General features: G+C 41.5%; 1 protein-coding gene across 1 annotated transcript in view; it reads left to right on the forward strand.

The window, feature by feature from the left end:
• Nucleotides 1-17,451, forward strand: part of PAXBP1 (PAX3 and PAX7 binding protein 1) — a 57,516-nt gene that overhangs the window by 18,473 nt on the left and 21,592 nt on the right. The window contains exons 7-10 of the mRNA XM_077479974.1: nt 747-936; nt 3,222-3,345; nt 9,567-9,669; nt 14,890-15,005. Coding sequence (XP_077336100.1) covers nt 747-936; nt 3,222-3,345; nt 9,567-9,669; nt 14,890-15,005 — 533 coding nt within the window. The remainder of the gene's footprint in view (nt 1-746; nt 937-3,221; nt 3,346-9,566; nt 9,670-14,889; nt 15,006-17,451) is intronic.

Genomic DNA, 17,451 nt, shown 5'->3' on the forward strand with positions numbered 1-17,451 from the left:
AGCACTTCCTGGTTGCCATTTTGCAAGGTTGTGTCATTCCTTTTTTTTCTTTCTTTTTTTTTGTCCGAGAATTACAGCAGCTGCATTGTAAGGTGAAAAAGTAATTCTAATAACCTTTTTAAAGAAATTCTTCACTTTAGAAAAATACGTATTTTAATAACAGGACAATTACCGGTCCAGGGATCAAGCACCACCCTCATCCAGGCTAGTCTTTCACCAGCCTTTGGGTTCAGGCCAGTGACTTAACTGTGGGCAGCTGGCTGTGCTGCTTGGGTGCCTTTCAAGGCTAAATGTGACAATGGACGGGGGGGGGGGGGGAGGACTTAAAGTGGAACTTCCTTTATTGGATGAAGTTCCTCTTTAATCTCAAAACAAATTGTGTAGAAATGAAGTTATCTTTTTTTGTAAAAGGTGAGTTTTCCTTTATGCTGTTTTATAGCTTTGCTTTTATGTCATAGTTTTTGGAAGACTAATATATCTTGATAGAATTTAATTTTTACTGGTTGTTCTGCTCTAAAGTTAGCGTTCAGGTTTTTAACTCCCACTGGCTGCTAATATTTAGAGACTCAACTCCTTTCTGTACACACTTATTAGTTGTCAAGAATGTTTTTTCTGATGTAAGGTTTGAAAGTAAGTTATGCTAGATTGGTGTGTGGTTTAAAGTTAGGAGCTATTGTTGCAAATGCTTTGTGTGCAGAAATAGGGACAGCTCAAATCATTTGCTCACGTGTAATGTTTTATACCAGGCTCAGAGCAATGGAGGAAACTCACAAAGCAAATCTGGAAATGTATGAGAAACATGAGCAAAGCCGGCAAGACTCCAATAAAGCAATTAGCCGATTAGAAGGGTGTTCTGGGGATAATGCAGAACAGTATCAGTTCTTACAAGAAATGCGAGGGTATGTCCAAGACTTGCTTGAGTGTTTCCGTGAAAAGGTAAGGATGCAATCATTTTTAGTCTTCTAACGTTTCAGACCTTTTTTGGTTTTCAAATTATCTCCAAACATTTCTATTGTACTTGTGTTTTCTCAGTGCTTGTTTGCCTAAGATTTTTTTTGTGCCTTTTTTAAGTCTTCTAATTAAGTAACTGCTGTTGGGTTTGTTTAAATATTGGGGCAACTTTTTGTTAGGAGTTGGTGCTGGTAACTACAATGGAAAAAAAATAGGTTAAAGTAGGTCTCCAGAGTAAGTGTGGATTCAATTCTTCCTAATAAGATTGGAGATCTGGTTACAAATATAATGTTTGCCTACATTTTAATCTTTTATGAGGCCTGGTTTCGTGTTCTCTGAGTCTAGAGAAATGCGCAAACTAATCTTACAGGTCCCATTAATCATACATGGATACATTTAGGCCTTGTACACATAAGTTTGTGTAAGGCCCCTTCACACGGGCTCCTTGGACAGGATCTGCTTGCTCAGCGAGGGATCGCTCTGATACTCGCTCTGAGACTGACCCAATCCCACTGTCCTCTATGGGGTATTCGGATGAAAACAGACCGCCTGTCCATTTTTTTCCCAATCCGCCAGACTGATATAGGACCTCCATCCGTCTGGATTTTGCAGACCGGATCAGATAATGGCAGATGTTGGCTAACATCCATCTCGCCATAGGGTTGAATGGAGGGTCCGTCTGAAAAACTGATATGACCTGATTGGACAGACCGTGTGAAAGGGGCCTAAGAGAGCTGTGTGTACAGCAAGCTTTTGTACAGCATTAGCCAAACTTTCAGCAAACTTGTAGGCATTAAAGAACTATTGCGCTCCAGGTTGGGAAGGGTAAACACGGATCTTAATTGTGTGGTGTCACTTTTAACAAGCTGCTAACAGGCTTCAGTACATGTCAGCACTAATTGAAGCTTCTTTAAAGTTGCAGCGAGCATAACATTAATTGGACCTTGCAACTAAAATGCATCGTCCAATTTTTAACTGTGCAGTCCCATGTACCATCACTGATAATGGGCTACGCTGTGACAGTGGTGGGGAGAGGGTCCTTGGCATTGTGTGAGTTGTAGCAAGGCAAGTATAAACTAAAGCCGGGCCTGACTTAATTTCACCTTTTTAAATAAACAATACCTGCAAAAATATGCAAGTTTATTTTTCTGAAGCCTGCAGAGCATTGCACTCACAATCAGCAGATCAAGGGTACGACGTCAGGCTCCTGCAGAATCTCAATTTAGCTGCCTGCCTGTACCTCCTGTAGAGGCAGACGTTTACTGGAGAGCAGAAAGATCAACTAGGAGTGCTCACCAGCGTCCTCTCACTTCATTAATGACTTAAAATCATCTGCTGCAGTGGAAGACTGTACTTGTGGCTGTGGGCAAAACAGGTTGGGGGGCAGTTAGATGAAAAATGTGTGAAAGTATAACTCCCCTTAATTGTTCCATAGCTGTAATGTGCTGAATCCAAAGTCTCACATCTTTCTCACCACTAACTTACCTGTGCAGAAACTGTGTAGTAGGGTTTTTCTCAGTGAGGTGAACATAGTAATATTCTGACACCTATTGTGCAAGTGCAGTAAAGCTGGTCTGATTGAAAACTAGCTGGTTCAGCAGGTTTTCCGGACAAATTTAGATCCATGTGTTGCCATTCCTGTTCAACAAAAGTAATATTGGAAAACTTTCATTGATCAGTGGCTGCAACCAGTCAGCTGCATCCGCTGATCAGTGTATTCTGACAACTTGGTGTCCCCTCTGTCAGAATAAAGGGGCTCAGCGGGGAGATTCTTTCATTCACATCACTTGTGTGGATGGAGGAATCGGTTTGCAACCCCCCCCCCCAGCGCAGTGCAGCAGAAAACTGTCATGGATATTTCATTTTTATGTGATAGCTGCCCATTGAGATAGTAAAATAATAAAACTCTTCTCCACCCAACCATCTTGCGGGTAGACCAGGTAAGTCGACTCTCTGGGGATGCCAGTTTCTGAGGCCATATAAGGGGAGGGTGTAAATCTGGGTTATATGGCAATAGATGTTAAGGTTCTCTTTCTTTGACACATTGAGACAGCAGGGGTGGTTTCATGTACATTGCACTGTGTACTATCAAGCATTTTGAATTTTACTTTGTTTTTAGTCATTACAGACTGCATTTTTCTTGTGTTTGACGTGTTGATTGGAAAGAGAAAAGTAGACTGTTCTCGGGAAGTCCTCTTAGTGCTTGGAATAACCTGTCCCCGATGCATGCACAAAGGCTGGCTATTATGAATGTTGTTATATTTTTTCAGGTGCCTCTGATTATCGAACTTGAAACTGCAATGCACCAGCTGTTCAAACAGCGAGCTGCCCGCCTTGTCCAAAGACGACAAGATGATATTAAAGATGAATCTTCGGAGTTTTCGAGCCATTCAAGTCAGTCCATCTTGAAGGTTTTTATTATTCATTAAACGACCTTGTTAGTAAATCACTTGAAATGTCTGTGCTTTAACCATTTCAGAGCTGATTTAGGTGGTCAAATTAATGCTCATCACTGTTGCAGTGTGTCCTTGTGGACATGTTGGAGAGACTGTCATGTACAATCTTAAGCCTTGTGTGTTCATGTGTCAGATTATTACTATTTTGTCAATACACTTTATAGGCCAGCTCCACCCAAAACCAATATTCCATTGGTTTGTGGCCATTCCTAGAAATGCTAGCCAATCAATTATATCTCTGAAGTGTCAGTGTTAATATTGTCTTGCAGTAGTTTGTGTCCCTGTCCTTGCCACAAATCCATAACGGGGAGTATAATCTGTAAATAGTCCTTTTATAGACACCCCCCCCCCCCCTCCCCTCTTCTTTTAAAATTTTTTTTTTTATTTATTTTTTTGTGGATTCCATTTGGGTATGTATTTACCTGCTGCACCTGTGATCTTCACTGTGCGGTGCCAGAACTGTACAATTTTGTTTTCAATACATCTTCACCCCCACCCTGGGCATGTACCTTGTGTTCCCCTTTCATTCATATGCAGAGGCTGCTATACCCCAAGTGAAATGCAGGTATAGATCCATCTATAGCAGGGGTGTCAAACTGGCAGCTTTCCAGCTGTTGCTGAACTACAAGTCCCATCTTGCCTCTGCCTGTGGGAGTCATGCTTGTAACTGTCAACCTTGCAATGCCTCATGGAACTTGTCGTTCCTTAACAGCTGAAGGGCTGCCTGTTTGACACCTGTGATCTATAGGAATAAGTGGGAACTGCTGTGGACATGTGTGTCAGCACTCAGACAGCATTGTTAGTAGTGCTGGGCTTAGGTTGCGGATAAATATTTCACAACAGGGAATCCATTTGGTGGGCATTGGAGGTCCATAAAGGACAGCTAAAAGTGAAATTGCCCTTTTAATCCATATTACAAATCCATAAAAGGAGCAGAACAACCTTATTTGCCATTTACAAGTGGATGTTAAAGCGGGATTCCACCCTAAAGTGGAACCTCCGCTGATCGGATCCCTCCCCCCCTCCGGTGTCACAATTGACACCTTTCAGGGGGGTGGAGATACCTGTCAAAGACAGGTATTTACACCCACTTCCGGGCATAGACTCCTGTGGGAGTCTACGCCATTTCCTGCCCTGCCGCGCTGTCTGCTGGGACACACACGGGTCCCTGTGACAGCGCGGAGATTTCCTATTACGCGGCGCAACTCGCGCATGCGCAGTAGGGAACCGAGAAGTGAAGCCGATTCGCTTCACTTCCTGATTCCCTCACCTAGAATGGTGGCGGCAGCAGCCGAGGGCCAAGCGATCGATCGGCCTCGGCTGCCGGCATCGCTGGAACCCGGGACAGGTGAGTGTCCATTTATTAAAAGTCAGCAGCTGTAGTATTTATAGCTGCTGGCTTTTAATATATTTTTTTTTTTTTTTGGTGGAATCCCTCTTTAACCATGCAAAATCAATTTTGGGTAAATTTGGTCTTTGAAATGTGTAATGAATTTGCAAAAGCAAACTTATCTGCATTTACCACTAGAAGGCAATTGCAGATCAGTTTTCATTACCGATTGCAATAGAATAGTTTATTTCAGATTGACTGGAGTCAGCGAGTTTATATCAACTTGATACCAATAAAAACTTCTTTATGTAATATAGACAGATACAGACACAGGAAAGAATGAATGGGAGATTAAAATGTTTCACACCTAGTGCTGCGTTAGTCATAATTTAAACTTCAACAGACATTCCCAGACAGATCTTGTGTAACAAACGTAATTGTTTAGGTTGGATTTTCCAGGGTAGTATTCACGATGCAGTTGAGATGGGCTTGTGCTGGGGGTGTCACCTGAGAGACATTAAAATCTCTTCCCATGAGTGTCCCGGGGACCAGCGTGCTGAGTGTCCCCTGTTCAGATTCCTGGCACTGGCTTTATTTATAAAGAATTATCTACTTTGGTCAGGAAAGACCACCCATGGTTGTCTGGACAATTTATATGTAAAACATGGGTGAGAAAATGCAGCTAGCTAATCTAAATGCCCAGCTACTTGTATCTCTGGTTTATGCATAAGAAAAAATCAGGGGAGAAAGTTTTGTCTCCAAATCTTGGGTGGGAATCTGATTAAGCTGACTGGGTCTGAGCTATTGTAATGAGGATGGAATATGGAATATATTGTAACTGGGCTCTCTGCAAATCTCTAACACACAGACCTATTGTTTTCCGTTCCAGTCATAAGCCACTTGAGGCAATAATTATCCTATGTCTCTGGGTATATAGACACATCTGTACACCTGTGTGTTGATTGTTGGTCAGATCATGCTGGATATTTTACAGATGGATTAACGCTGTCTTGGCTTATCTTGATGACTGTTCCGAATTGTGCACACTGGTGTAATACACAAATTAAAGTACATTTTATTTTGCTGATTGCGATTTTGTTGAAGCAGAACGCAACAGTATACTTGCCTCTGTAACGTCAAAAGTCTGTCAGGTGTCCCTTGCTGGCGCCAGCATCTTCTCCCTGAGTGCCAGTCTTCGAACCTTTATTGACCAGTATGGGATAGTGTAACTCCTGCGCACACAGGAATCATGCTAGAGATGTAAGCTGAGCTGTGCATGCCAGAGATTGATCTGAGAAGGCAGATAGGTCTATTTTTTTTATTAGAGACTTTGCATTTATTGCTTATGCAATTAATAGCCTGCCCGCTCACAAGTGTTATTATACCTCCAGTTCTGCTTTAAATGTGTGTGTTTTAAGGAAGCTCAAACTTTGACTGCAACCGTGTGTTTTTTTTTTTTTTATTTATTTTTTTTTTTTTTACGCATTCGCTTTCTGGATCCTGAAGGGTCTACACAGGCTTAGCTAGAACGTTTTCTGTCTGCCATTTGTGTGCACTCAATCCAGTCTGTGTGCGCCAGTTCTTCATGCTCTGTCCTTCAGCTCTTGTTCTGCTCTTCAGCATTGCCAACTTCTTTTACCTTGCAGAATATTTATTTGGTTGTCCCTGGAATTGAGCTGAAAGCATGATGATATGCTATTAGATCACCTCCAGCTCCTTAATACCTTATCATACAGGAGCTTCCACAGCGCTTCTATAATTTCCTATAAACCTTAGGGTCCGGTCACTCAGGACAGATCCGTGATGATCTACCCCATAAACATCCGCTTGCTCAGTGGGGATCGCTCCGTTGATCCCCGCTGAGCCGGCTGATGACAGGGCGGTCCCTATGTGGGATCGGATGAACACGGACCGTCTGTCTGTGTTCATCCGATCCGCTCTGCAGATGGATAGAAAAATAGGATTTTCCTCCGTCTGCAGACCAAAGCGATGATATCAGGTGTCAGCGGATGTTCATCCGCTATCCCATAGGGATGCCTGTATGTCCATATTTCATCTGAAAACGAATGGATGACATACGGACATACTGTCCGCACGTGTGAAAGGGGCCTTACTCTTGATAAAAATGGTCTATTGGAAGCTTGACGTGGCTAATAAGCATTACAGAGGCTCTATTGAGAAAATGTAAATGTAAAAAACATTCGAGTGGGAAATTTTTTCATAAGACGTTTAAAAATGCGAATAAATACATGTGATTTAAAATGGCGCCATTCATGCTGTGCATTTAGATGCATTCAGTTTAGCTAGAAAATAGAATTCTCTGCATCCAGATACTCCTTAATGTATCTAAACACATGTACGTTTTAGAGCTGATCTCCAGCTTTCGTTTTTAAATAGTCTGAGCCAAGCTGGCCCAAACAAACTTTCCTTTAATGTATGTTGCTGTTGAATGTGCCGTATAACGTGTATGAAGCAGAGGCTACATACAGTATACAGCACTGTATTCCAGTGCAAGACCTTCCTGTCTCTCCCGGAAAAAACAGCGGTGCTCAGCCATTCATAGATAATGTTGTATCCTAGCAATTAATACAAAGCTTCCTCTGATTTGCATAGTCGGATATTGTGACCTCATCAGCCCCCCTGACTGGTAATACCCCCACACTTTAGCTGAGGAATAGGACACATGCAGCTGTAAAATTTATTCCTCCTAAAAATTGGTATGCTAGTTTTACCATTTGCTTCAAATGATTTTACTAATTTAGATCATCTACGTTTTTTTTGTTTAAAAAAAAAAAAGATTTTTTTAGAATTTTCCATGAAATATACAGCTAAATGCATCAAACTGGGATACAGGTTCTATACCTGATAAGCCCAACAGTGGCTAACATCAAAAATTGTCTAGAAGATAAGCTAGAGCTATAAAGAACACTATAACGTCACAAACCATATACAAAGGTCCGAGTATCATGGCTTCTCTCGTTAATCATGTGTCTTAGTTCAAATTAGCCTCCTTACACTCTCGGAGACCATCCAAAACACCGGGGGACCTTTCTTAGCATCCCTGTATTACCCAATTTTGACTTCTCGGAATAGCAACCTGAAGGTCAGGACCAGCCCAAACAGTCAGCCCCAGCCTCCAGATCCCCGATCCTACGGAGTTCAGAAAATAGAGAAGAGAGCAGAATAAAAATAGGAGGGGGAAGAGGGAGGGGTGAGTGGGGACTGACAGGGGGGGGTGGGGTCCCACCTGCTACCCCCTCCGTCCACTCTTTGCTGTCTGTATTTAGCTTTTTAAGATCACATCTGGACTTACATTTTTAGTTTGAGACGTAGTTTGGGTTTATGCTTTCTACCAAAATTGTGATCTGGTGCTACATAATTATTGCAGTTTAAGGGCCAATTTCTTACCTAAGATTAGTAGTGCAATATCAAAAGGGAGCGTTGCTTTAGTCAGAAAATGAAAGTCCTGCTAGATCACTTCAGGTTGGCCCCTTTTGCAAGTATAGCTATGTAAAACAAAAAATTGTTTCTCTACTGTTTAGAATCCAGCAATAGACTGTCTTACCCTGCTCCACACATGCTCAGTTGGTTTATTTTTTGTTTATTTTTATGCACTGCCATATTTGTGGAGGCCAATCTGCTGACAGCCTAAAGGGACTCTGGGCTTCAGCAAAATGGCAGCTTCACAAGAAGAAACGGAAGCGATGCTGGAGGCAATTAACAGCGCACTCTTATTTTGATAGCATAATTATTAATGCGGAATATATGTTCCTTGCTAAAGAACATTTATTTTTATCTAGTAGTAACATCTTACCCATTAAAATAAACTGGCGTCTACACTTGGACTCTCTCATCAGATCATCAACACTTAAATAAGATTTACCATATTTTAGGCATGTTATTTCCGTGTAAAATCCTCCTCGTGTAGACATCCAGCAACTACAAGACTGCTCCACCATCTTGAATGTCAAGTTGGCAGCCCCAGCTAAATCAGAGCTGTCCCTCAATGGACACTCTAATATTCCTCTTCACTCCTCCCCCGGTTGCTACGTAAAAGGTTATGTAGAGAGAGGTGTGGAGTTGGACCATTACAAAGACTTATAAGACACTACTAGAAGAGGAGAGGGCTATTGCATGCAAAGAGGGAGAGGGCAGCACTCATTGCATGGGAATATAAATGCTCATTTACAAAAGGCAAATCCACTTTGCACTACGAGTGCATTTGGAAGTGCAGTCACTGTAGATCTGAGGGGGACATGCACGGAAAATAAACCGCTTTTTAGCTTGCACATTGTTTGGATGATAAAATCGGCAGAGCTTCCTTTCTTTTCAGATCTATCCCTTTGATTTACAGCGACTGCACTTCCAAGTGCACATGTAGTGCAAAGTGGATTTGCCTTTCATAAATTACCCCCATTGCAAGAGAATATAACATTTATTTATGAAGGGAACTGCATTTGTAATATATTTTGTGATTTTTTTTTTTTTTTTTGTTTTTAAATTGAGGTTAGGTTCTTTTTTAGGAAGAAACTATGTCAATATTCTAGACTTTTGGGGACTCTTATGATTTGTAAATGTTTTCTGATTAAATGTCTGCAAAATATCATAATGTATAAACGATCGAATCCTGTTTACAACTTTGTTTTGAATCCTGGGCGCCACAGTTCAGGGGCTGTGAGTTGTCAAGACTAGAATAGAATTGTTATGGGAACACTTTGATCATGGTTTGTTATTCTGACAGATATTTCTTAGACAAAATTTGGTGCTTTTATAAATTAAGATGTCCAGTAACTTGTCTGATTTGCAGTTTCTGTTACGCGAATTCACAGGTAAAGCTGTCATGGCACCAAATCTCGACTCTTTTGGGCGAGATCGAGCATCTTACCAAGAACATGCAAAGCAGAGGAGGATAGCTGAGAGAGAAGCCAGAAGGTAAACAGGCTGCTTCCATGTGTGTGTGTGTATATATAAATGATAGCGAGTGTGTGTGTGTGTGTGTGTATATATATATATATATATATATATATATATATATATATATATATATATATATATATATAATAATAATTACACTTGCTCAGTTTTATAGTATAGTTTTAGGTATGTTGTCCCATACATCTTGGAGAATTAGTGTTTTTTTGTTTTTTTTGTGGATGTAGGATCCTTCTGTTTCTTCTGTAATCCCAGACAGATGCAATGATGTTGAGATCAGAGCTTCTGTGTGGGTCAAACCATCACTTTCAGGACTCCTTGTTGTTGTTTACACTAAAGGTTGTTCTTAATGACATTGGCTGTATGTTTCGGGTCATTGTCCTGCTGCAGAATAAATTTGGGTTGGGGCCAATTGCACGCCTTCCTGATTGTATGGCCTGATGGGTCAGTATCTGCCTGTATTTCTCAACATTGAGTACGCAACAGTGAGGACCGTTAACGCAGTGGTCAGGCAAGGAAATTTAAAGTGGTTGTAAACCTCAGACATGAAATATGAATGACGCATATCCCTCTATAGTGTGTACTTGTCTCAATTAAGAGCACTAAGTGTCATTTCTGCTGCTTCGTTCCTTTATCTGCATGAACTACTTCTGACAAGTCTTCTTGATGCCAAGAGAAAAATGGTGACAGGCGAGGGACCTCCTCTGTTCCTGTGTGCTGTGTGAATGGAGGTGTCCCTTCCTTCCAATCTGCTCTCAGACCTCTCCTCAGAGATCTGCAGAGTGTAACTTCAGCTTTCTGCTCCCTTTTTTTCTGACAGCTCCGATAATTTAAATGTTCAGCACTTTTTGAACGGATGTTCAAAGAGAAGACTGCAGATAGATAGGTACAACTTTATATAGGAGGATTTGTTTCATCTTGGTGCATCACCTGAGTCAAGTCACTTTACTGAATATTTTTAAGGGTTTACAACCACTTTAATGCAGCAGATAACACACATCATGCTTTCTTCTATTTGGCATTGGAAGCTGTCCAGTAATACCATCAACACGGAACTGAGAGAAACCAGTGGGACCCAGGTACACCATCTACTGTCCAGAGAAGTCTGGCCAGAAGTGGTCTTCATGGAAAAATTTACATCTAAAAAGCCCTACCTATACCTCCGACATGGCCAAGCGACTCAACTAAGCATGAAAACATAGGAACTGGGGTGCAGAAAAATGGCAGCAGGTGCTCTGGACTGATGAATCAAAATGTGAAATATTTGCTGTAGCAGGGTGCAATGAGTGTCTACAGGCAACAGTGAAGTATGGTGAAGGTTCCTCTGCAAGTATGGGGGTGCGCTTCTGCAATTAGAGTTGGAGATTTGGTCGCGATCATTGGTGTCCTCAATGCTGAGAAATGCAGGCAGATACTTATACATCATGCCTTACCATCAAGGAGGTATGTGATTGGCCCTAAATTTATTCTGCAGCAGGATAATCACCCCAAACATACAGCCAATGTCATTGGCAACTATCTTTAGCGTAAAGAAGAACAAGGAGTCCTGGAAGTGATGATTTGGCCCCCACAGAGCCTTGATTTCAACATCATGCAGTCTGTCTGGGGTTACGTGAAGAGACGGGAGGAATCGAGGCAGCCTACATCCACAGAAGATCTTTGGATCACCAAGATGTTTAGAACAACCTACCTGCCAAGCTCCTATAAAAACTATGTGCAAGTTTTCCTAGAAGAATTAAATGCTGTTTTAAAGGCAAAGGGTGGTCACACATTGATTTGCATTTCTCTTCTTTTAAAATGTTTTAGGCAGGTGTGAAAACATCTATTCATTTACGTTCCTTTTAATTGATAAAGATGAACTATTAACACTTCTATTTCTGAAAGAATTCTTTTACATTTTTTTTTTTTCACACCTGCCTAAAACATTTGCAAAGTACTGTATATAACACACAAGTTTTCTCAATCTCTTAAGGCATATCACAAAAATATATTTCTGCTTACCAGGCTTTAAATGTGGTGTCTGCATTTTTTTTTCCTATGTTTTCTTTTCTTTATTTTAAACTGATAGTACTGAAAATAATACACTTCCTGTCCCTGGGTCGGCTATGCTCACTCCTCCACTGTATCAATAGAGGACGTTGTGGTTATCATTCAGGCTGGACTTCAAACATGTCTGCCTTTTTGTTCACTCCATGCATACAGTGGGTATAGAAAATAATTACCCCCCTTAAAATCAGATTCTTTTGCATTGCAGCCTGAAATGAAGACCATTTGTTTTATGCAGCTGTATTTTTTTACTCTTATAACATCCAAGTGAAAGATATAACGCCAACATGTCAGGGGAAAAAAAATATTCTAAAACACAATCACTGAGTTGGAAATTGGATCACCCTCATGTCAATATTTTGTTGAACCACATTTAGCCCTTATGCCGCGTACACACGCTCGAATTGTATGACGTACTAAGTCCGTTGAAACGCATTTCAACGGACAATCCGCTCGTGTGTGGGCTTCAGCGGACTTTTTCAGCGTGCAGTCCGGAGTACTAAGAAGGTCGGTTTGCACACCAATCTTCCCGTCGTACTTTGGTTTCAGCGGACAATACGTTCGTCAGTATGCTAGTCCGACGGACTAAGAATGGCGCATGCCCAGAAAGGATTTACAGGGCGGAAGCGCTCTGTCTTGTAAAACTAGTGTTCGTATTGAAGCTAGCATATTCGTCATGCTGCTAATTTTGTGATCTTTTAATATAGCACATTCTTTTCTTCTTCATAATGCGAGAAAAGTGAAGTTGCTTTGCTGCTTATATTCACACAGAGTTATCACAAATGTCTTTATTCATCCTCATCTTATGATTAATATTCCAATTCAAGAATAAATAAATAAAAAAAAATAACGGACGAATTAAGCTGAAGTCTGAAAAGCACGAATCGTCTCTAACCAAACTTCCACTAACGCAAAGTCAGCAGAAGGAGCCCAAAGGGTGCTTTGCTGTGTATTGGACTTCCTATTTCTAGTCCCGTCGTACGTGCTGTACGTCATCGCGCAAGCTTTCGTCAGACTGTTTGTGTATCCGTGTGTGGCCAAGTCCGTTCGGTAGAAAGTCCGCCGGATTGTATGACGGACTAAGTACGTCATACAATTCGATCGTGTGTACGCGGCATTAGTTGTTGATTTGTCTCTACTAACTTTGCACATCTAGACTTTGCAATATTTGCCCACACTTCTTTGCAGGACTGCTCAAGTTCAGTTAAATTTAATGGTGACTGTTTGTGGACTGCAGTCTTCAAGTCTTTCCACAGATTTTCAATGAAGTCTGGGCTCTGACTAAACCTTACAAGGACATTTATCTTTGTGTCCTTCCTTCAACCACCGTGTGGTCATTTTTGCTGTGTGCTTTGGGTCATTGCCATGTTGGAAGGCAAACTTTCTTCCCATTGACAACTTTCTGGCAGAGGGCAGCAAATTTTCCATAAGAACTTGAAGGTATTCTGCCCCATCCATTTTTCCTTCTATCCTGACAAGTGCTCCAGTCCCTGCTGCAGAGAAACACCCCCAATAACAGGATATTACCCCTTCCATGCTTTACTGTAGGAATGGTGTTATTTAGATGGTGAGCTGTATTGGATATCTATCAGACTTATCGTTTTTAGCGTTGAGGCTAAATAATAAAATTTTAGTCTCATCTGACCACCTTTAAACGTACCTTGAAGATTCTGAATTCACATGGATAAATGTGTTCTGGTAAGATGAATCTAAAATTGAATTTAGTTGAAAGAAAAGCTTTTGTGTATGTGGTGTATGTGGTGTATGTGGGTCTGTCTGTCTGTCTGTCTGTCTGTCTATCTATCTATCTATCTATCTATCTATCTATCTATCTATCTATCTATCTATATATATATATATATAAATTTTTTTTTTTTTCTGAGCCTTCGGGCTCATGGGTGCAATGCAGACTCAGTAAAGCGGGCTGTTGTACCTCCCATTCGGGCAGACAGTTACTGGTGGGCAGGAAGAATCCGAGAACTACGAGAGCGCTCAGCAGCTCCCCTGCCATTTATTAAGAACTATATGCTGTCTGCCACAATGGTGGACGATACCTGTAGTTCATTTACAGAACTCTGTGAATGAAGGATTTAGCTGAGTGTACAGAGCCCTGCACGGCCATGCTGGTTTCAAATTGTGACAGTAGGTACGGGGAGATCCCCCACCCGCTGTCACAATTAGGGGGGGGTGGGGGGAGGTGTTAAAGATATTATGGGTGTAACATGTTTAGGGGAACTTATCCTTTTAAGTCATGAATCGGTGAAGCTGAAGAAAATACATTCTTCCTTAAAGGACATTAGTAAAAAGATAGTGTAATCCTGTTGGGTAGAAGCATAACCCAAAATGTTCAATAATTCCTGTGTGTTTCCAAGGATGAGAGAACTGTTCCTAAAAATGGAAACTAATGCGACCACCACATCTAAGAACTAGTAAGCTGTAATGTTCCGTTTTTGTTTGGGTTTAGTTGTGCTTTAGGTATAAATGCAAAAGTAATTTACTGAACTTAATTGCAACACCACCCAGTGGAAGGCAGCTTATTTTTGCTTTTAGATGATTTGCTTGCTGTGTATCATGAGCTTGTCATAAGTAGCCAAGTATTTTGAAAATGTAAACCAGATTTGCTCGCTCACTTGCAACAATGTGTTTAAGACCTCATGCACACTGGATGTTTTTTTGATGTTTTTACAGCAGCTGTTTTTGGCTGTAGATGGTTTTTCTACAGCCGTTAAATTCTCCATCATTCTATCCCGTGTCCATGTGCACACATAGGCTGTTGCCAGCAGTTTTGGGCAGTGGCGTTCTTGAGCACCTAAAAAAAAAAAAAAAAAAAATAGTGGGTTCTGAGGGACATTTTTCAGCTGTAAAAACATTATAACACTCAATGCTCAAACGTCACTCGCCAACATTTAAAAAAATTTTTTAGGATCCATAGAAAGGAAAAAAAACATTTTCTTCAAAAAATAAACGCTATTGCAAAAATGTTGAAAAACTCACTGCAAAGTTACTGACGTTTTTCATGTCCAGTGTGCATGAGGCCTAAAAGTTAACTTCTGAGTAATATTGAGCCCTTCCAAGTACCGAAATAAAGATGATGAAATCTATAACTTTTGTAACATTGAGTAATGACCTTTTTGTAGCCTTTAATCCTAAACAAGCTTTTGCTGCTGTTTTTAGAGCACGACGGAGGCAAGCTCGGGAAGTAACTGGCAAGATGGCCGAACACCTTGAAGGTCTCTCTAGTGATGATGAAGAAACATCCACTGACATCACAAACTTCAACATGGAGAAAGGTGAGTGTGTTTGTTTTTCTTTGCATTAATACTGTAAGAAGCACAACACTGACCCATCGATGCTGAAAATATTAGGCTAGGTTCAGACTGTTGGTCTTAGTTTTGCTTCCTTACTCCGTGTGTCAGCTATTCTCAGGAGATGCATGTCTAGGGGCACTATCATGCTTACTAAAGTAAATGTGCATGTGGAGCGAAAATAAATATGTGGGGATTTCAGGTTCCCACAAATCGCTCCCACAGGTGCAGGAGAAGATTCCTCTCATACAGATATCTGCACTAAATTGTTCTTGCAATCTTCTGCAACTGATTGTGTAGTCTGATCTCCAGCCTGTTATGTATATGCTTACTCTGCAATATAAACCTTTGCGTTATAGATGGTCCCTATAACACCTGTGCTACATTGTAGGTGTAAGTAGGGTTCTGTAGGGAGACACTGGTATAATTAAGCGCTGGAAGCTTTTACCACCTTCATAACTACGGCATTTTCTTTAATCGTACATCACGGCACACAGCGCCATAGTAATTACTATGTGGGTTATAGTCCACCTTCGGGCGATGGACACTGGCACACCCTAAACAGGAAGTTGCCTCCCTGTATAACCCCTCCCATACTGGGAGCAGCTCAGTTTTTTTCGCCAGTGTCTAAGGGGTTTGCCACAAGTAAAGATGTGCTGGGCTGAGCTCCACTGGAGCAATCCTTGCTGGGGCTAGCTATGCAGTCGGATCCATTCAAAGTGTCTTTTAGGCCAAATTGAATGGTGCCTGGGCCTCGTATGTGAAGAAACAAGGTTTTGCTTGTAAACGCTTCTTTTAGCGAGCTGGACCCTGAGATCCAGTACTTTTGGTATTAAGGATATAAAGTTTTACTGGAGGGGTGCTATTACAGGTCCAGGATTGTGGGTTCCCTTGAGGGTCCCTGGTTCCTGAAGGTTTAACGGAACCCACCGCGAAGGGAGAAGATTCGGTCTGTTGGTTTTACCACAGAAAACCCTGTAAGATAGGTTTTGTAGGAAATGTCTCTTTTAAAGCAAATGTCATGCCTAAGTGTCACCACTGGGGGCTCTATGGAGCACGTACCTTCTTATGCTTTGCTCAGAGATCACACTGTGTCACAGAAGTGGCAGACTTTTTTTTTTTTTTTTTCCTCCGGCTAGCAGGCAGACCTCCCATAAGTTTGGGGGGATTTCGCTTCCTCCAGACACCCCCATCTGGGCTTCCACTCTTCAAGAGGCTGAGTATAAGGGAGAACTGAAAACGATCAGCAATGCCGTTTTCTTTCACAGCCCCTACTTGGCAGTGTCTTCCTGGACTCCTCCACGCCATCACTCCCTTACTCAGCGGATCCCGTCGGATCGGAGACCCGTGCTTGAGCTAAAAGCCTTTTTTTTTTTTTTTTTTGAGAGAGAAATGCGATGTGGGGGCGGGGGCTTAGTGCGGCCTTAGCGTCCTCCAACGCGGGAGTGTGTTTTAAAAAAATAAATAAAAATCCTTTTGTGCTGGTTGCAAAATTGTCAGACATAAGAGCAAAGAGGAGCATGAAAAAGATTTTGGTGACACAGGCATTTCCTATTTGACACATTTACTATTTGCATAAAGCTGAGCATTTAAAGCAGTGGCTGGACTATTGCTCAAGCAGTAGTACCTCTGCTTTGTGCATTGGACTAAGGTCAGAAGGGGGTTAAAACACCCCCCAAAAAAGAGCTAAGTGTCTCCCTCAAACTCCGGAAAGCCTACTGATCTCTACAAATGGCATCCTCCCCTGCAAGAGGCTCCCCTGTCAGTGAGCATCGGGGCCCTGAAATGTTTGCAACTGTTTTCAACACTGCAGCCCCTGTTTATTTTACTAAAAAGATCCTCAGCCTTGATAGGGGTTTTTTTAAATTTATTTTTAAGCCTAAGTTTAGCGACTTTAATTACATCCCAGTCTGGGTCAAAATGCAACAGGTTCTCTTCCATTGCCCAGGATCCTCAAAATGAGGAACTAGGGGTGGGAAAAGACTAATTCCCTCAGGGGACCATGGTGAGGCTCTTCTGTGGTGTCAAAAGCGGGCGAATCAGCTGTTTCAATCTTAAGATTGATGGTGACATTTCTTGCTGAATGGTCTGCACCATATTTATGTACCCTTAACTGAGTGTTTGGGTTCGCTAAAGCCTCCTCAAGCTGTGCTTGCCTTTTTCCTGTCCATTCACTGTTGGAAAAGCTTTTTTGTATATGAGGATCACCCAGATGAGCATTATTTTTTTTTATTTATATTAAGTAGGGTATACCAGCAATTAATGCTCTTATATGCTCTGTTAATAAGAGTTTGACTTGTCTGGCAGACAATGCTCAAATGATTGGGGATCCAACGGATAAAAAGTTGGAATTCCTATTAAAAAGAAACAGATTGAGTGTCTCAGCCTGCGCTGACAGTAGTTGCTTAATCGTTTAAACAGGTGTTCAAGG

The sequence above is a fragment of the Lithobates pipiens genome, unplaced genomic scaffold, assembly GCF_037356315.1.
Source record: "Lithobates pipiens isolate NorthernLeopardFrog02 unplaced genomic scaffold, aLitPip1_a1.2 Scaffold_16, whole genome shotgun sequence".
NCBI lineage: Eukaryota > Metazoa > Chordata > Amphibia > Anura > Ranidae > Lithobates > Lithobates pipiens.